The sequence below is a fragment of the Calypte anna genome, chromosome 3 (assembly GCF_003957555.1).
Source record: "Calypte anna isolate BGI_N300 chromosome 3, bCalAnn1_v1.p, whole genome shotgun sequence".
Taxonomy (NCBI): Eukaryota; Metazoa; Chordata; class Aves; order Apodiformes; family Trochilidae; genus Calypte; species Calypte anna.
Genome location: NC_044246.1, coordinates 77,916,965 through 77,938,210, shown reverse-complemented (window position 1 = coordinate 77,938,210; position 21,246 = coordinate 77,916,965). Strand labels below are relative to the sequence as shown.

At 38.4% G+C, this 21,246-nt stretch overlaps 1 protein-coding gene across 1 annotated transcript in view; it reads left to right on the top strand.

Moving 5' to 3' along the window:
- IMPG1 (interphotoreceptor matrix proteoglycan 1) overlaps window positions 1–20,939 on the top strand; it is a 43,278-nt gene extending 22,339 nt beyond the window's left edge. The window contains exons 12-16 of the mRNA XM_030448206.1: window positions 13,230–13,780; window positions 14,534–14,753; window positions 18,391–18,601; window positions 20,453–20,620; window positions 20,723–20,939. Coding sequence (XP_030304066.1) covers window positions 13,230–13,780; window positions 14,534–14,753; window positions 18,391–18,601; window positions 20,453–20,620; window positions 20,723–20,939 — 1,367 coding nt within the window. The remainder of the gene's footprint in view (window positions 1–13,229; window positions 13,781–14,533; window positions 14,754–18,390; window positions 18,602–20,452; window positions 20,621–20,722) is intronic.
- The last annotated feature ends 307 nt before the right edge of the window (window positions 20,940–21,246 follow it).

Sequence of the window (21,246 nt, the reverse complement as noted above, 5' to 3'; positions counted from 1 at the left end):
AATTGCCTTTATCAATGCAACTTTATAGAAAGGAATTTAGTGGAAAGGACTGAACACAAATTCAAGTAACAACAGCCAGCTATAAGTTAGAAGGAGTCAAAAGTTTCATTTTCATTCCTACAATGGTGAAATCATTATGTCTGTTGGTAAGAACATGTCTAAACCAAGCCTGGATGCAAATGAATTTGTTTCTTCTTCATTTTATTGTATTTACATGTTTTGGTTTCTTTTTCATTCTTCCACAGTTAGTGGACTTTTTTATATATATTTTTTTTTTTAATTATTGTAGAATACAACTCTTGTAGAGTTGTGGTGCCAATAACAGATAACTGAGTTTATAGTCAACATTTTATATATGGCCACATATTTCTCTAGTAACCGTCTTTATTTTTATGCAATGTAGAATGATGGGATTTAAAGCAGAGCTGGAGCAAGGAATTGCTGGCATAGCAAACCTTGCCAGGGGTTGGCTGAGAAAACAAGTACTATTCATGAGTCACATCTTCATACCTGAAGTCTTAATTCCCTGTCAACACCTTTCAAGAGAACTTGCAACAGTTCTGTTTTATTTTTCTAGAGACCAGGAGGAATGAGGCTGCAAAAATACTGCAGCATTTTAGTCCTTCCCTCTAAATGTATCCACATCCTAGAGCAGTTGCTGAAAACCTGGCTAAATTGTTTTAGACTGGGAAGATAAATTCCATTCCCATCCCTATTAATATTTATTCCTCATTTCAGAACTGAGCCTTAACAGCCACTCTAAACTGAAATGATATGAATAAAATTTTTGCTGAACCTCTCTTGTAGAACTCCAGAATATACCTAATTGATACTGCAAAGCTCCAATAAAGAGAAAAACTAGTGAGTCTTGAGGAGGATGCATGCCTGAATGCATCAGGACAGACAACTGTGCTGGCAATACATGGCAGGGCAGGGGAGAATACACTCAGCATCAGATGCAGTTACCAAAAAAAATTCTTCCTCCTCTGTTGGGAGTTACCTGTTTCTCTTTGTCCAGGCACATGTATTGCAATCCAGTTTTCTCCTCTTTAGTGGACAATTTGTTTTAAACTATTGTAGATCTAGTTACCAGACACACCTAGTATTTCTTCCATGTGGAGGAAGCAGAGTATTTATAGACATCTAATGAATTTTTTTTTTCCTTTAGTTTCCTGTTATATCCGTAAGTTCTATGATCAATGACTCATTCTTTTTGTTACATTAACAAATGTTTAATCTTTGTATTATCACCACTACCTAAAAACAGTTTAAATGCAAATTCTGTACTTTAATCAAAACATCTCACATGAGAACAATCCCATGTATTTGTTTAAATGCCTTTTTTGAGAAACTAGCATATGTCTTAAGACTTCTATATCCCAGTGTTACATGAAGGTCTTCTAGGGAGTATCAAAGCCAACATAAAGCTAAAGGCTGTGTGGATCCATTTTACTGTACTGTGTAGCTACTGTTGGTTTTAACATTTAAACTGACCAATGAGTTCTCCAGCTACTGTGAGCCGCTCATATTCTGAATCCAACCATGATGGATGGATTTAACAAGCCAAATTCAAGACATCAAGGCATCTGGTCCAAACTCATTATCAATATCAATGATATTGAAATACAATGCATCATAATGTAAAACAATCAGGATCCTTCCATCTCCCTCTCACAGAGTCACTTGTTCCAGTTCAAACCTATGAGAAAAACAGATTACCTACATCCAAGGCACAATAGGTTAGAAGAATAACATACCCCTCATTCCATTAGTCCCATGGTTTTCACATAAAAGTGACTATATATATGAAAAAAAAGTATGCAATGTTTTCTTTTTTCTTGGCAAGTCTTAAAATGCTCATCTGCTGACAAAATTTTAAGAGAATCGTGGGTTCTAACTTTCTAATTTCATGTTTGTCTTTTCTGTTTTTAGGTCCTTGGGTGAACACATTACTTGAATTTGTATCATGTGACTTCTATTTTGTTTTTACTGTTTTGCAAACTAATAAAATTCCATACTACAAAACTGTCTGATGGTCCCATCACCTACAAAAATTTGCTCTTTTTTTTTTTTTCCTGTCACACAAATGAGAAAAATAAAGAAAGAGAACAGGGATTTGAAGAATACTTTAATTTCGGAGGTACAGGTGTTGTAACATCAGATTTTGTGTCTAATATTTCTAAACTAAAACAAATAAAACCCCCAGTATTCTGGGTTCTGCAAATGGGGAGCTCCACAACCATCACAGTGGCACGCAGAAGTACTTTCAACATCTAGATGGATGCTTCTTTTTTTCCAGATCTCCGCAAAGCTTTAGGTTATTTTCATTCAGACTTTGTTATTTCACAGTCATGAAATGAGTTTTTCAAATTCAATTGTAGATGAGTCAACAGTGGTCATAAGGGAATGAGAATCCTCCTGAAGCTGTGGTTTATGTGAGCAGTTTCATAGTCAGCTTTTATTCCATTCCTTTGTAAAAGTGTATTATTTCTTGCAAATTCACTGCTTCTCAGTTTTACTTGTCTATTTACTTGATGTAAAATACCAATCAAGCCAGACTTCTCAGTTTAGCATGGTATCTTACTTAAGTTGTATTTTAATATGATTTTACTACTGTAGCAAATAGTGCAGAACTTCAATACAAAATAGATTACAATAAATAATAGCCAGAGCAGCCTCTGACATTTTTAACGTTTTCATTGCAAATGTATTTTCTGTTTCCCCTACTTCAGAAGAGTGTTCTAATCTCAGTTGAATAATTCCTTTAGTGAGGACTTCAGTCAGAAAGATGACTTTTAGAGCACGTAAGCACTAGAATGGGATTTTATCTGGCAATCTCTGTGGCAGCTGAGGTAAAGGTTCTGTTAATGGCTGAAATGACTTGCTATGTTATGAAATTAAGGTAGCAAAAGTTTTTTGCAAAGTATCTAATTATATACCTGTCTGCACTGTATTCTTATAAAATGGCGACTTCCTCAGTGTCCAAATCTACCAGCCCTTAATTATGAGTGTGAGTTCTGTTTATGGGCAAAACCAATTAGTATGGAAATATTGATGTTTCTTCTGCTGTGGTCAGTAGAGTGCTGAGACTAATGGCTGTTTCTGCTTCCTTTCCAAGCCTTAGCTTAGAGAAGCAGAGCAGTCACCATCACCACGTGCAGCACCTTGGAAAGTCAGTGCAGAGGCTGTAGTGGGATGAGAGCTCAGGCCTGGTTTAGGCAGAGTTATCACTGACTGATCCCCAGTCTCTTTTCCACAGATACTTCATTCCATAGCTTCAGGGCAGAATGAAGCTACATGTTGCTACTCAGAGCTTTATGAGTGGTTTAAACACCAGCTATTCCTGTACTGTTCAAAGTAATTATGTGTTTCTGAAATGCTTAATCTCTTAGAACTGTTGAAACTTGAGAATACCAGAGATAGCATTAAAAATTAACATTCACATCTGAATGTATGAATTTGACACAGATCTATAGAGTGAGCTATCCAAAATAATTGTACATCTGCTGTATTTCCACCTGTTATATTTAATTGACTACTTTGACTACTAAAACATTTTAAGAATCATATCTTAAATAAATTTATTGCATTATTTCAAAGCTTTAAAGAAGCAGGCTTATTAAAATACCAAAAAAAAAAGTCCTGCTAAAAGCTTTAATGAGAAAATCACAGCAGATAGCTAACTGAAGTAAGGGAAATCCTTAATAAACTGGAAAATGGCAAGCTGAAACACTATTTTTCATCCATGCATTGGCTGATGCATATGAAAATGGTAATCAAAGATAAAAATGAACTTGTAATAGCACAAGTAACCAATAATTCAGAGTGTGCTTACAGCTACTGTGACCAAACATGAAATTGTTAAGGATAGATATGACTCCCTTTTGCTACAGACATGAAGGTTAAGAAAGTTTGCATCTCCCAAAGAGAGACGGATCAACAAAAATATAAATCCTCAGACATTCCATAAAGGGAATTCTTCCTCTGTACTGAAAACCTCATGTGAGTTGAGTAAGATCAGATAATTTACATCAGTGAAAAGTTTATTGGTGTTTGGAGTGCTGTGAGCTGCATTATTCTGCTTCTTTCAGGCAGTATTGCTGCACTGGGGGAAAAGTGGCAGGGGAGTAGAGGTAGCCAGGACTTGGCTTTGTTCTTAATAATTTACTGTAAATCCTTATGCACCTTCAGGAAGAAGTGAAGAATTGTTTGCTTTTTATTTCTTCAGTCGTTGAAGAAATACATAATACAACTAACCACCAAAAAAAACCCCAAATAAAGGAATCATAGCAGAGAGCCCAAAGTGAGATGAGGGCCATGTAATAACTTTTTGTGTTTTGCACAGAGTCTGTTGCCCTAATCAAATTCCCCAGAAGAGCTTGGTTGTCCTGGCTGTTCAGTTGCTACCAAAGTAGAAGGTGAACCTTGATGCCAGTTTGTAGAGCCCAGCTAAGGAAGTATGCTTGGAAGGAACATTTCATGATGAACCCAGGCAAGATTAGTAAGCTGTAGCTATTCAGAGCCCTGAATTCTACAGTGTTTTAGCTTGTCAGGTCTTGATTTTTCAGATTTTATGATACCCTCTTAATTTTCAGAGTGTCAGGTCAAGCGAATTGTTCCTAGAATGATGAGAGAAGATATCATTATTAACAAGTATTTTAATAGGATAGCAAATACTCCTTTTGTGACATCATGTCAGAATGACATTTATTTGCATCTTCGGTGGTGAGAACATGATGATGTAGCCCAGCAGCAAGGTATGAAAAATTTCAGAATAAATTGAAGGCTTCTTATATAAGTTACACAGAGCATTACATAGTGGAGCTATAGCAGTAGCTATCAGGCTGTTCTATGAGAAATCAGATTACTCAAAAAATTTCAGTGAGGAAGCTAGGGAAAAAAGGTCAAGAGAAACAAGAGTTTTTAGGACTGGAGATGAAGAAATTGGGTTCACTACCAGTTCACTGAGGTTCACTGGATTCATTAGAGAAGTCTGGTGGTTTCACTGGACACTGAACCTGGTTTCTGAAGAGTTCTCACAGGCCAGCAGAAAGACAGCTGTAGCAGGAGGAGCCATTCTTGCTCCTGAAGCTCGACGAGCTGCTGGTCTCTTCCAGGACTCCAGCCACCACACAGCGCTTCCAGGGTAGAAGTGTAGCTGGAAGAGCCTTTCTTGCTCCAGAGGCTCGATGAGCTGCTGGCCTCTCCATGCCTCACACCAGAGTGAGCTGAGGTGCCTTCTGTGGGTGTGTGTCCCACCTTTATTGGCCCCCTGGTCTTGCTCATGCCCAATAGGGGCCTGTCCTAATCAGGCACAGGTGGACTCACACCCACTCTTTGGCAACTCAAGGCACCTGGTTGACAATGTTTCTCTACAGACAGCCATAGATCATTCTGGTTCATCTGGCTTTGCATTACAGTTAAAAGACAAATTTAATCAGTAATTATGCACTGCAAGACATATGTTGTGACACATTAGGTTAATGATCCTCTTTTTTTTAATCCTTGTTTTACTTGTCCCCTAGTTAAAAATTAAAGACCTAAAGCACAAATTCGGCATTTAATCTATTGGTTTGTACACAGCAGTCCTGCATCCAGGGATTTTGTGGCATTTCAGGCATTAACAAAATGTGTAAATTTGAATTCAGCTACTTGCTGTGCCAGTCCATCTGGTATTTACATCAGCAGAACTGCCCATGAGGAGATTCTTACCCTGCACTGTGGACCAAACTCTTAACTCCAACCTTTTTTCTCTGTTATTTTATACATATTCATTGTAATCCTGTAACTTCCATATAAAGAACAGTATTTGACAGTGGACTTGAAAAATTTGTGTATTGCCAACAGGAAATGTCAGTGCTTATTAACCTCATGAATGAAACAAAATGCCAGGACCTCTATATTCTTCTGAGCCTGCTTATTAATGCAAACCCACTAGAAAAATGCTGTATGACAATTCGAACTCTCCTAAACAGTAATTTCTTATTCATGGTCAATTAGGACACTTTTCCTCCCTTAAAAAAAAACCCAACCCACACAAAACAAATAAACAAACAAAAAAACCCCAAACCCCAAGAGAAGCAACTAATTCTTTACATAAAATGAAGTTGTGAAAATGGCAGTTGATTTTTTCTGGTAGGGTTTAATGTAGCAATGCACCCAGAAAATTGCCTCTTAATTTAGCGTTTACACATCGTTGCCAACAGTACTTTAATTTTAGATATAAAAAACTCTCCTCAGTACAATATTGTCCTGCCTTGTCCATGTAATAGAAAAAACACCTGGGGACCTCAGTGGACAGCTTTGTGGGAGGGTAAGATGTGGCAGTGTTGGGTTTTTTATTGCTGACTGCAGTTTTTAATTCCATACCATTGTTTAACCTTCAATATGGTCACTCTGGGGGTGTATCTTATTTTGGGTGAGTTCTTATTTTGAGCTCTCTGTGGATTCATTACACCTGAATGATACTGTTGTAGACCAGACTGTGTGCTGAAATGAAATACGAGATTAAGAACATCTAAATCTTCAGAGGTTTTACATTTAGAGGTTTCATTTTTAAATTGCCTGCTTTTTCTAGCCTTCTGCTGTTAAAATCTCATCTGCAAGGCAAATTGAGTAAAACTTTACAAATAATTGTTTTAGGATGAACCAGTTGAAGTGTATTTTGTGTTCTATTTCAAAATTATTTATACATATATATATATATATAGGCATATAGAATCACAGAATATCTTTTGAGTTGGAAGGGACCTTTAAAGATCATCCAGTCCAAGCCCCTGCAATGAGCAGGGACATTTTCAACTGGATCAGGCTGCTCAGAACTCCATCCAAGTTGATCTTGAGTGTTTCCAGGGACAGGGCATCTACTGCCTCTGTGGGCAACCTCTTTCAGTCTTTCACTATCATGATAATAATTTTTTTTCCTTAAATCTAGTCTGAAAATCAATATACATTGGTTTTATATATAAAACCCATATCTTAAATGTGAGGCAGTTGGGGGGGTTTGTTGCTTTGGGTTTTTTTGCTGTTGGGGTTTTTTATTTTGATTTGGTTTGGTTTTGTTTTCATTCCAAATGTCTAGGTCATCTTTGTTTCATCCATAGTTTTTAACCTCTTAGGACTGATTTTTACCAAAGTCTCATGTAGACATGAGCTTGGCAAAACCACTTGCGAAACATTTTACTGTTGATCTCAACATTGTTTGTGTAGGTGAGACTTGCAGCAGCAATGTGACATCTTACTCAAAGTGCAACCAACAGAAGGGGTTCGTAACCCCTGGGTTTTGGGTGGGTGTTGTGCTTCAGGAAGCACTTGAAACCTTTTAGGTGAACCCATTTACTTTCACATTGGAAGGGACAACCACCACCTCTGTGGTCGCTGTCTCAGCTGGAGAAAGAGTGATTGGTAAGAACTGGCAGCTTAGAAAAACAGGTGATACATGCACAGAGATCATCTTCCTATGCCCTGAAGGCCTATAAAGTTACTTTGCTTGTAAAGAAGACCTTTACAGTTTATGCATAGACTATATATATATACATACACACATATATCAACAGATACAGCTTTATGACAAATGTGTAAAATATATGGTAATTCTGCTTCAAACTTGCTGCAGTTTCAGGCTATTTCAGTACTTCTTTCTCCTGTAGTAACCTCTTTCTAAAATATAATCTGCCTAACAGGTAGCATCATGATCTTACACTCAAGTGTGTGGTGCCATGAAGGTTGCTCCGTGGAGCTGCAGGTTCATCCTATCAGTAGATCATCCTGCATTAATGCCTCAAGCACTAATGCTGAGAAATCTGTCCTCAGTTCCCTCAACTAATAAGTAACTCTCACTCCTTATTAGTGTACCAGGTAACAGCAAGAGCTTTGTAAACAGAGATCACTAGGCTTTGTTTTTCTAATCTGTCCTTATCCTTGATTACACAAGGACATGACAAGAGTAAAACATCTCAAGTTCTCAATGAACTGTTAGGGCACCAAGCTGTGGTGCAACATTTGGTGCTACATGCAGCATGCAAAGCCCCAGCTTCCATACAGCATTTTCTGTTCTTTTTTGGATGCTCTCTAGGACTGGAGGGACTAAGACTGTAGCCTTTGTGTTATCCTGTCAGTGCTGCAAATTACAAAGCAAAAAAATTTAAAAGAAGACTGCACAGGAGACTGTGCTAGTCTAAATGGAAATTTGCTGAACTCACTTTGTGGTCCTGTTGTGCTTCCAGATAACCACAGCCTGGCAGTGCAGTAAAGGATACTGCAACATTTGGTCTTTTTTTGCATTCTACCAAACACAGATGTATCATACTAGCAGTGTACTTCAGTCTTTTTCAGAGCCACTTGTACTCTAAGCTTTCTTATTTTGTACATTTGGGTCATCAACACCAACTGGGGATCATAGAATCATAGAATCATCAAGGTTGCAAAAGACCTCTAAGATCATCGAGTCCAACTCTCCACCCTACAACCCCCAAGCATTAAACCATCCATTGTAGCTCTTAATGTACCATTCTTTTGAACACCTCCAAGGATGGTCCCACCCCCACTTCCCTGGGCAGCCTGTTACAATGCCTCACCACTCTTTCTGTGAAGAAGGAGGGAGGTGGGAAGAGCTCATCATATGGAAGGTAAGGAAAAATTTTATCATCAGGCAGAAAACCTTTCCCCTAAGGACTGGGTGCTCCTGATCCTCAGGGCAAATCCAAATATTTTGCTCTCATTTGCTCAGATTTTATGCTACCACAGTTTAATTGATTTGAATGAGTTTGTTGCTGATGAATATGGGATTAGAACTCAGGCCTAAATAACAAACCCAAACCAGGTGAAAGATAGTCTCTTAGCAAGTGGAAAATTCTGTCATCTAGATCACTCTGGTTTCCAAATATTCTCCCAGTTAAAATGAGGCACTTGAAGGAAAATGTTTTCATGCACGCAGATGAAGTAACAAAATTAACTACAATAATTTTTCATGTCTACCATGGGAAAGGGATACAAAATATTGACAAAGACGAGTGATCTCAGCCATCTAAAGTTAAGGACAAAATAGGCACCCCCAGTGGCATGGCACTGCTTTGCAGCTGCCTCTGGTCTCCAGAAAACCTTGGCAGCAGCCACCTTCTACTGGTTTGTTCCAATCTGCCAAAATATCCTGGTTTGAGAGGACCGGTATGGAAAAGAAAAACAGCTGCCTGGGACACCAGCAGCACCTTCCAGCCTATTGATGTGACAGCCATAATGGGGAGCAGCTGAGCTGAGGATGGCTCAGGTGACCCAAATGGACCAATCTTATATTCTTCCCCATGGTGCTCAGTATAAATGGCTCCCAAGAGAGCACTCTGGTGGCTTTTCTGGTGGGTATTCTGTCTGAGCTGGGGCATGGTTTGGTTTGGGGTTTTTTTTGTTTTGTTTTATGGGGTTTTTTTAGTTGGTTGTTTTTGTTGTTTGGGTTTTTTTTTTCATCCTGCTGCTGATTTCCTAAGCAGAGAAGACCATCATTCATTGAGCCAGGGCACCTTCTGCCATCCCAAGCAGGACCAGCTTAGTTGCTCTAATGCTGTTGAAGGCTGCCCCTGGGATCCTGGACTTGGGCACCCCCATCTGCTGCTAGTATGGGACTTTTCTAGTTGGGAAGGAGTTAACAGCTGAGGAGAGTGAGGTCCATATTTACATATTTATATGTATTTGTAATCCACTATTACCATTGCTACTTCATTAAACCTATCCTAGTTTTTGGTTTGGTTTTTTTTCCAACCTTACAGTCATTCTCCCCTGTTCCTTTCTTGATCTTCCCGTGAGAAGGAAGGGGGAGAACAATGGAGAGTATCTATCACCTAGTTCCTCTCTAAAATGGTGACAAATTTGTTTGTGCCCAGTGTTGGACCCTGAATAATTTCATAGGTCTGTACTTCAGTATTTCCATATTTTGTTCTGCTCTGAAAATCTGGAATTTAAAACAGTGATTAATATGTCATTCATTGATACCCTGTGCTCTACCTTTACAAATAATGGTTTGTTATCATTGTTATCCAGCTTGCCATGTAATATGTTATTTAAGTCTCTTTAGTCTTTTAGTATTTGTTGCTTCTTGGTCAGGGGTGTTGGGCAAGGGGCATTGGATTTTTTTGTCCTGTCTGACACCACGAGTCTATTCTGCAATAAACTGGGTAGTGGCTTTTCCTGGGTACCCTGGGTAATATCTACTGAACTCTATTATAGATTATATTCTTAAACTTTTTATGGGATATTACACATTTTCTCTTCATACCAAGCTGACCCCCTCACTTTGTATGTTCTGGAAATTGTTTTCCCTGGTTTTTATGTTAATCATGCTTAATGTGCTGCAGGGATGGTTTGTTGTCACTGGGCTTAGGTGCAGGTGTAGGAGCTACAACACAAATACAACCATCACTCAAATTTTGACAGTGTCCTTTACTGATGTCCCCCTGCCCACACCACCTTTGTATCAGACCTACAAAATCTTTGTGCCATCATCATCAGCTGTTCCAGGATAGTTTGGGAACTGTCTTTGATGACTACTCTACTTTGAGCTGCAAGATAATATGGAACTCCTGCAAGTACATGAAGCAGTAGCTACTACTGTGGTCTTCAAAGGAGGGGGAATGTCTTGCAGGCAGTTGCCTTACAAGCTTGTAATGTTTTGTGCATCCAGAAGGCGGAAAATGTGGAAGATGTCTATTCCTTGATTACCCCTGTCAGAGTAGTCCACATCTTGTTTCTGGGATGCTTTTTCACCCATAACATGCACAGCTGCCATGATAAACTATGCTCTGGCAAAAACTTGCCTTGTATTGAGCACCATGCTCAAATACAATCTTAGTTTCTGTTACTCAATACCTGTCAAAAACAGTCTTAAAAGATATTGTGCTTTCAGGCAGGTTCATTTGTAACAGGGTAACATTTGTACTTGTTGCTGATGTAGTGAGTGCATACATAGAAGGAGATGCAGTAATGATCCTTCCAGGTTGCTTTATCTTAGCAGTTTTTCTTCAGAGTATCCAGGCTATTTTTGGAAATTTTTTCTAGGTGTTCACCTCTCTGCAGAATTGGAAAAAAAAATCTAGTTTGTCCTCTAGCCAAGACACTTGTAACAAATGGAAAAGCTTAGCATTGAGAGTGGGATGAGAAACACTCCAGTAACTCAATGTTAGTGGTATTCCAGAGTGAAAATTGCTGTCCCTTCACACTGCTCTGCTGGTATGGTCACACTATGACACAATGGAAAGTTTTCCTCTTTTCCAAATAACTTTGATAGTCCTTATTACAAGGAGCTGAAGAGACTGATTTAGATAACAGAAATTGTGTAAGAGAAAAATCAAGAATTTTATGTGTATTTGTTGCATATGTTCTGAAGTCAACAAAAAGATACAGGTACTTCAGGAGATCAGGTGAATGTTTGGAAGGTTTTCTTTGCATGAGATAAATGTCTCTCTATTGACTAAAAAGGGAGACAAGGTGACTGTCTTAGAGGATGCACCTCACTTTTGAATGTCTGCTAAAAGTTACATCAATACCTCACATTCTTAAGATTCCTGAAGAGTTTGGAGCAGAAACAAAAAGTAAATCTAGGTCTCTCACAACCCTTCTCTAATAGCTTACCTATTGGTAAAGTCTGCTATGTTTACTTGTTTTATTACTACTGATACTATTTAATGTTTTTACAATATTAACTTCTTTTCTTTTATCATGGGCTTTATTTATCTCTTTACACTATCACTGAATCACTATATAAATACTACCACATACATAATTAAAAAAAAAAAGATAAAGTGGAAAAAAATGTGTATCAGCTCCTGCATAAATTTAGGCAAGGTGATGACCAGATGGGGGGAAAATTGGTTTCAAGAATCTAATTCTAGAAAAACCTATATATACTATATGCCTATGTATAAGGCATATACTATGCCTTAAAACAATTTTTCCTGTTTGGAGAAGAGTGGTCAGTTTATCAGAGTGGGGCTATATATGGCTATATAGAAAATAATCCACATTAGGCTGAGGAATTGCATCTCCTGGGAGGAAGCAAAGAACTAGTATCTGCTGTTAAATCAAAAGGGTGCTATCTCATATTGTTTTCTTTGTTGAAAATACAATTTTTTTCCTAAAAACAGCAATACAAGGATCAGAAGACTGAGCCTCATTCATTTAGAAGCAAGAAAATGTAAAGAGATTAAAGGAACCCTTATGTGTAACTCCTATGCCACGGACAGGAAAGTTGCCATCTCCTTCAGTCGAGGTCATTCCCAATGTGAATTCCTTTAGCACTTCCATTGGCTACTGGGAGGAAATTCCATAGAATCAAAGAATGTTTTGTGTTGAAAGGGACATTAAAGATCATCTTGGTAAGGGGAAATCTCATCAATTTGAGAAAAACTTCTTTCTTATCAGTGATTTTTCCCTGCAAGGTGCTACTGAAAGTCCCACATGTGGAGCTCACATGAGCACATTACTGGAAAAGCACGAGGATGTCAGCTTGGGTAGATGTCTCTTGCTTGGAGGCCATCATTTCTGTGAAGTAATGTGGCTGGGTGGCTGCAAGCCCAGCTTAGAGTATCTCAGTCATCGTGCTTCAGATTTTGATGTCAGCTTCTGCTGTTACACATCCTGGATCTACTCCAGTCCCCAGTGGGGACCTCATAAAAGTTCAGCATCCGGATCAAATGACTGTTGCAGGTGTAGCAGATGTGTCTTAAGATATGAATTAAGTTTCACTGATGTTGTTGTCTTTTTGGTAAATCAACACTTTGCATCTGAAGAGGCTGTACTGTTTTCTTAAATATATTCTATGATTACTGGCAAATAATAACTTTAACCTCTCACAGAGGGGAGCAGATGACTCCAGCATACAGCAGATCTGAGCAGACAGCTCAAAGATTTGGTCTACTTTTTCAGTCAATATGAACTGTCAGCATGATTATGTACCTTCAAAACAAGAATGTGCTTTCAAATGGTTCAGGAACTACTTGCCAAGTGTAATTATAATTTAAGCACAGCTCCCACAGAAATCTCATGACTCAAATATGTGGACGAGGTGCTTTATTCCAGCAGTTGATCCTCAATGATGAAAATAACATTTTCATATTTACATAGTGGTAAAGCTTGTTTTTAAAAATGCTTTAGTGTAAATGCAATACGTGCATTGTTTCCACGTTTGATGTTTGTTATGCTTGTTTTTCAAAACAGCTTTTTGGTTTTCCCTTGTTTTCCTGCAGCAGTGAAGATCACAGATGAATCAGAATCATCAGGCGATGACATTTTAGTGACATCCAGCATTTACAAAACATTGCCTTTCTTTATTGCTTCGAGTCATCTCTCTACTCTGGAGCCTGGAGTTCTCATTACAGATGTGGCACCAGCAGGACCACTGCCTGCAGCAACCAGCTCATCCTTCAGCCACTCAGAGATCATTGAACAGTCCCTTGAAGTACCAGATTCCTCTGTGCCAGCATCTGAGAGCATTGCTCCTGATGGCACTGGGGCAGGAGTGCAGGATATTGCTGCTGAGTTAGATCAAATCAGTGTGCTGAGCACAGCAACCCTGGATGAAGTGGAGCACAGCAGTGGTTATATCTCAGAGACTGCAAAAGCCACCCCAGCTCCCACACTGCAGTATGTCACTACCAGCTCCATGACAACTGCAGCCAAAGGCAAGGAGTTGGTGGTTTTCTTCAGCCTGAGGGTAACCAACATGCATTTCTCTGATGACCTCTTCAACAGGAGTTCGGCAGAATACAAAGCACTAGAGCAACAGTTCATGCAGCTGGTGGGTGAAAATCAACTTGGTCAACATATACAATAGTCAGGCACAGGTTAAAGAACTTCATGGAAAAGCATAGTATTTTAACTGTATCAGACTCCAGTATAAATCAGTCAGATAAGCTGTATTTTTAAGGGACCCTTAAGCCTAGAATGCTGTCAGGGTATGAAAAAGATTTTAGGAAGTTACTGAGGAAAGTTTTTATTTGTTCAAGAGACTCCAGATGTATGTTTGGCATGCAATTTACATGTTTTTTTCTTAGATTCACCTCAACAGTATAGCAGTGCTGATTACATCTAAGGCTTGTGTCTACATGCTGGATTTAAAAATAGGACCTTTAAAATATAGCTTAGCAGGGGGAATGTGATAAGATAGGGATCTTCTCTATGGGTACAATAGGGCAGCAGGTCAGCTCAGTAACATACCTATTATGATATGCCCTAAACTGCCTGGATTGAGTGTTTAAGAATAATTTAAGTTGCCTTTTAAGTGAGGTGGTACTTTTTCCTTCCAGATGAATAAACTCCCCAACTGCTGTGCATTTCTGCCCATCCATTTCAATACATTATTGAGAAAGGTGCAGAAGTCCAGAAGAATATAGTGCTTAAAAGAAAAGTGAAGTTTAGCAATAGTATTAAGTTCAGAGAAAGAAGGAGTGTGTGATGTGTGAACTTGATAATGAAAAGTGACCGCAAAAGAATTAATAGCAGGTAGACATTGACAGGAAGTTAAAATAAAGGTTAACTTTCTGTTTTGCAGCTACTCCCATACCTTCAGTCCAACCTTACAGGTTTTAAGCACCTGGAAATACTTAACTTCAGGAATGGAAGTCTGATTGTGAATAGCAAAATGAAATTTGCCAGAACTGTGCCATACAATATCACAGAAGCAGTACACTGTGTTTTGGAAGAATTCTGTGACGTTGCAGCCCAGCACCTCAATTTGGAGATTGACAGCTACTCCCTGGATATAGAGCCAGGTAAGATTGCATTAGTAATGTATGTGCTAAACCAAAAACAAGTAAATAATCTTTTCCAGATTGCGTTACAGCTTTAGAAGTTATAGGGTTTTGGGAAGAACAATTTTTCTCAATAGTCCTCCAGTGATCAGGAGCGATAGGGAAATCTAAGGTGTCGCAAATTATCTGCAGATATATTTTCATACTATAATGAAATGTTGGGTGGAGGTGTTGGTCTCTGCATTTACACTAACTGCTTTTCAGACCCAAGTAAAGGGAACTAAAAACTCTCTAGAATAAGGGCTGGGTGAAGAGAAAGAAAAAAATCATGCAGTTTACAGAAGCGGCTTATGCAAAACTTGCACCTGAGTATGGAAATATAATTTCTGATTATTTGTGCAATGTTGTAAGCATAGTGCAGAGCATCATTCTATCTATTTTTTGAAGGGGTACAGAGTTCAAGACAGAAGTAGATAATTTCTAAGTGCAATTGGATTCTCCAGATAATCACTGACCAGAGCATTACCGTATGGAGCACTCCATAGATTTTTAACTGGAGAAATCTTCCTGATTTACTACCATTCAAGTGAGCCTGTAACTTTATTAAACAGTAGAAAGCCATTAAAAACATATCTGGACAATACTGTGTTGCTGGAAGCTTAAAGTTTTTAAAAGCTATATTGGTTTATAGAATTGAGACCTAGATCTACTTTCAGGTTCTGGTAATTATTTAATGGCTAAATTTAATTTCATTGGTATGGTGTAAAATGATACCAATGTGTTAGCATGAAGAGATCTCTAGCAATTGTAGTTAAGTTGGTTTAACTTAAAAAAACACAACTCCCTGACATTCTAGGGAGATGTCTGACATCCCCTGACAATTCTAGAATAACAAATTCTAGATCCCTGACAATTCTAGAACAAAAAAACAACAAAAAAACCACAAAATATTTACAATTCATGGGGGAAGCTTCTAATTTGTTTTGTTTTATGTATCACCTTGTGGCCATTAAGAGCATAGGTAGTGTGTGGTTAAGACTGTTAAAGTTTACAGCATTTAAACTTTCAAAGAGTGCTGTGATAACCTGATGTTTCAGTTAAGGTACCAAGCTCACTAGAAAGAGTAATTTTGGGCTATATCACATTCTCTGCTTAAGTAGTTAATTTTAATTAAATAAAAATTAAAAAGAAAAGGTTGCTAAAATGCAGATACGAAAAAAAAAATATTTCATCTTTATTCATACCAGCTGCTTTACTAATGTGGTATTTCAACATTAATTCAAGAAAGCCATATCACAAGGAGTTTGCTGAGAGAGCTGTTCTTTCCAGGCTGTGAGCAGCAGTAAAAACTCCCTCCCCAGCTTTCTTGTGGCCTTCTTCAGGTACTGGGAGGCTGCTATGAGGTCTACTCAGAACCTTCTCTTCTCCAGGCTGAACAACCCCAACTCCCTCATCCTGTATTCATAGCAGAGGTGATCCAGACCTCTGATTATCTTGGCCCTGCTCTGGGCTCCCTGAAAAGACCTCAGTCATAACCATACAGGCGTTTCAAAGTCTCACTATCCTTTCACTTCAGGAAAAAAAAATCAAACAAACAAAATCCAATTTAGTTAATTATGGTAATTTAACCGAATTCCTACTTGTTGTGAAAGTAAGAGCCACCTAGTGGCAATAGTACTGCACAACATGGAAACGCTGCTGCTAACTGTCCAAAATACCTGTCAGGGTAGCAGCTGCAAAAGGCTGCCTCTATCACTCATAACATCATAAAGAATAAAATAGTGGCCTTTTAAAAATACCTGCATGCTCTTAAAATTTAAGGAAAATGAAGTACTATCACCAAAAAATGACCCTATAACTCAGCAAAATATTCATGCCAAACTCGTCAGAAAGAAATGTGCTGAGACCTTTCAGCTTCTGAAAACTACAGGGCTGTACATGAGGCAGAGCCTGTGTCTCCTTACCAGTAATACAAACCTTATTTTGCAGTAAACTGTGACCATGAAACCTGGGGACAGACGTACAGGAGATGTACATTTACACAGCTGCTCCTGTTTTAATAATTTACTCAATCATACAAAGCCTTAATAAAAGTTTTTCCTTCAGAACTGTTCTGTTCTTGCTTGGAGTGCAGTTCTATGTGGTATAAGCATCTGTAAGAACTGATTTTTTTCATTAGAGGCTAAACTTTCATTCCTAATCAAGAGGATTAATAAGTAGAGCAAAGTTGGTTTTGTTTTGTTTTTTATAGAAGCAAGGGCTTGCCTGACAATAGTAACCTTGTAAGTTGTTGCATTAATTATGCAGCAAATGCAGAGTTAAGATGCTCAGTTGTTAGAGTTCACATGTGCATCCATTTTCAGACCAGGAGCAAAGTAGATCCCAAATTAACAAGCATAATACATATAGCAAAGGGAAACTGAGCACCCTAAAACTCACTGGTCTTAAAAACCAAACCAAACAAAAAAAAAAAACTAGACATGGAATCATGGAATTCTGGAAGGGTTAAAAGATCTGATGGATTAATTTCTACCATTTAAGCACATCCTAATGTCTGTCTGAGATTCCCAGTATTGCTATAGTGTGATGTTCATTTTTCATTTGAAATCAGTATTAGAGAAGCATCTTGGAGCAACTGTGCAGTGACTCTGTGAGAACATTCTCAGCCCACATAGGAACAGGAGCTGGCTGCAATACACAGCACAAATCTTTTTAACTACAGATTTTTCTTCAGAAATTTTAAGCCCACCTACTTAAAAAGGGATGGTTTTGTTCCATGCTGATGTGTAAGGTGATTTTTGTCTTCTATAGACCAGAGCTGAAACCAGAGCTGAAACTAAGTTCACTTCTATGGCTGAGACTGGATGTGCAAACTTCCTTTAAATGGGTCCAGTCACTCAGGACCCACTGTTCTGCACAGCTCAGCTCAGGACTCTTTATCTGCTCCAACCTCTTGTCTTTGTACATTCTCCTTTTTTTTCTTTTAGGTTAGTGGGGTATTTCTTTAGGTTTGTGTTTGTCATTTTGGTTTGTGTTTATTTTTCTTTTTGGTTTGTGTTTATTTGTCCTTTTTGTTTGTGTCTTGTTTTCTTTAGGTTTGGTTTTTTTATGTTTGTGTTTATTTTTCTTTTTGGTTTGTGCTTGTTTTTCTTTTTGGTTTGTGTTTATTTTTCTTTTTTGTGTGTTTTGTGTTTATTTTTCTTTTTGGTTTGTGATTATTTTTTGTTCTGGTTTGTGTTTCTTTGTCTTTTTTGATTGTGTTTCTTTGTCTTTTTGGTTTGTGGTGTTTTTTCTTCTTGGTTTTGCCTTTCAGGATTCACGCATACTTTTTACACATACCCAAGGCTGTAGCACAGTATCCACTACTATAAAACTAATACTTACAGGAGAGAAAATTAAAATAAATTTAAAAAAAGATCAAAACAACCAGATTTGAAAATCCTTTTTGGTGAGGTGAAAACGAAGCTACAGAGATGGGGCACAGAGCTGTGGAAGTAAACATAATCTTGCTGTGTCAGACACAGAGAGCTGCGTGTCCTTTCATGCCGGCCCACGCACACCTAGCAGGCTGGTGAATTATTTTTCCTCCAGCTGCCCCAAAGCCTCCCCAGTTACCTGGGGGTAACACCTCAGCTCATGATTTCCTCATCCTCTACAGCTGACCAGGCAGACCCCTGCAAATTCATGGCCTGTGACGAGTTTTCCGAATGCATCCTGAAGGAGGGGGCCCAGGAGGCCGAGTGCCTCTGCAAGCCCGGCTACGCCAGCCAGGACGGATTCCCCTGCCGCAGCCTCTGTGAGCTGCAACCCCACCTCTGCAGCAACGGGGGGAAATGCGAGTTAATTCCAGGAAGAGGAGCTGTCTGCAGGTAAATAAATGGGGCTCAAAAACCTGAATTCTGTGGAGAGACCCCTGACACACGGGTACTGCGTGGACAAGTGGGGCTGCAGATGTGCTTTTCACCTACGCAAAGTGTTTTTTAGCATCAACGTTCAGGCACTCTGAAGTTAAGTTGAAATATTCTTCTTCAGTGTAAGTGGCCTCAGGATGGATAAGTCCCCTTCTACATGCTGGTAGGTGTGGAACATCATGATGTGGTTGGTTTTTTAGAGATGCTTTAGGAAATTATTAGAAATTGAGCATTACTGGCAGAGACATAGAAAGCCATGCGTTTTTCCCAGCTTTCCAAATACATCTTGGAAAATGAAATAACACAGTAAGCCACACAAATTCATGGTTTTACTATTGATTGCACAGTAGTATTTTAAGAAATTAGCTTTTTCAAAGTTGCATTTAAAAGGAAATGTTTATTCTTATAAATAGACTAATGAACACTATTCTAATTCTACACCACTTAGTGAAGTCCATGAAGGCTGAGGCTGCTTTCAGGGATTTCTGGGAAAGACTTTCTGGGAAGCAGCTCCATATAATGGCAAACACAGTCCATAGGGATTTTTACATGAAATTAAGTTAAGCCAATATTAAGAACAACCACAGTACTTAAACACAATAATTCTTTTTTAAAAGTATTGGATTTCATCTCATTGTAAGACTAAAATAACCAAAATGTTACATGACACTCTGTATAGCAAACTGGCACACGGTAGCCAACCAGCCAGACATAAGCCAGAGACAAGTACAATTCTTGCACTTGTTTATTCTATCTTGATATAGACTGTACTAGTTTAATGATACTTCTCTTAGTGTATTTAGGATTAACATCCAAAAATAAGGCTACTGAGCAAGTTATTTGTATGATAATTTCACTCTAACAACATAACTGCTGTAACTCATTTTCTACAGTGGGTGTCACATAAATGATAATAGAAAATTCTTCTGAATTCACCATGGTTACTGCTAAATTGACTTGTGGAGTCACAGTAGTGTAGCTGCACTAGAAATAAGCCTGGGAGCTAAAGAGGGTGTCTTCAAAACTTTACTCAGGTAGCAAAGGGCCTACTCCTCCCAGACCAGTGTACCAAGGGAAATAACAACTTCAGAAAACCTGACTTGGTGTACAGGAATAAGCAACCTATCATTTGGAATGATAAAACTATTAATAATAGTAAATGAAACTTTTTGTGAATTATAATATGTTACGAACAAACATCCTGCCAGTCTCAGATAACTTGTGCAAACTTGTACAGCCTGCAGAGGGAAAATTAGGGCCTATTTTTTCGCTTTAGTTAAGCGCTTGTTTTGCTTGGGAATTTACTGAGACTCACCTGAGTTTTTCCACTAAGCAGAACCTCTGTGTTCCCATGTAAAATATGGCAACCTTCTCCTTTGCTTTAGCAGAGCTATTTGCAGGAGAACTCTAATTTGAGACATTGCCACTAAGATTAAAATCACCAATAAGCAGCATACAGGCTTCAAAAATCTGTTCAAACATTAATACAAAAACCACCTTCTAAGGTTCTTTACCACAAGTGTTATTTCAACTTCACAAGAAATTCGTCAGGTGTTCCAAATGCATCATGTCCCTAAAAATCTGGATGGGCAAAGAATGTATCAGTGTCTTTTTGCTTACCACATTCTCATGAATCAATATTTTCTTTCCTCTATTATTAATTGCCTTATTTCATAGAGGTAAGCAAAAGCTGTTCTTGGAATGATGTGTTTCTGTTTAATTGCAGATTTTCCTTTGTTTTAATTTGAGGTACTTTCTATTTTTTGCCTTCAAGTCCTGTGTATTTTTCTCTTCCTCTCCCAGTTTTAGATGCCCCGTGCGTAGAAACCAAGGACAGCGCTGTGCCAAATTTGCTCCAGAACCCTCACAACCCTTCATTTTTAAACCTCTCACCCTTGGCTTGCTAAGCCTGGGGTTTCTTTTCACCATTTTAATGATTGAGTTAAGAAGAAAAAGCAAAAGAAACTCTCATTTGCAGTAAGCTGCTCAAAATCTTTTTCTTCACATTTCAAAATATTCCTTTTTTTTTTCCTTTGGCAATTTAAAATCTTACCTAAACCAAAATGTTCTGCATTGTAGAAGTTCTACTCTCGACAGCTGCAATCCAGAAAATGCTGTAAGGATTAATCCTGCTTTTGAACATGATGAACCCATAACTACCTTTTGTCATACGGCCTGTAGTGTAAGTGCTTGTGTCAGTTCCTCAGAGGTCACTCAGCATGAAGCATTCCATGAGCTTGAAAACACAATCCAGCAGGGAGGTAAAATGCATGGAAATACTTTTCTTACCACTTAAAAAATGGCCCCACCTCAAATAACAGGCACATCTCCGTGTGTTAACTCCAGAACTAAATCAAACTTGATGCTAATCTCTTGCTTGGCAATTTCAGAACTAATAAGACTAACCCATTTATTTGTTTTCCACATCTACTACTCTATAGGTTCATAACAGGATTCTAAAACTGCTCTTTTACAGCTCTCTTGCATGGCTTTGGTGGTCCATCCTCAGTGTTTTTTATGACTTACTGTAATAATTTTTTTTTTTTTTTGTGCTGTTGTAGGTCACCAGACCCATTTACAAAGCCAAGACTGATAAGTCTCTG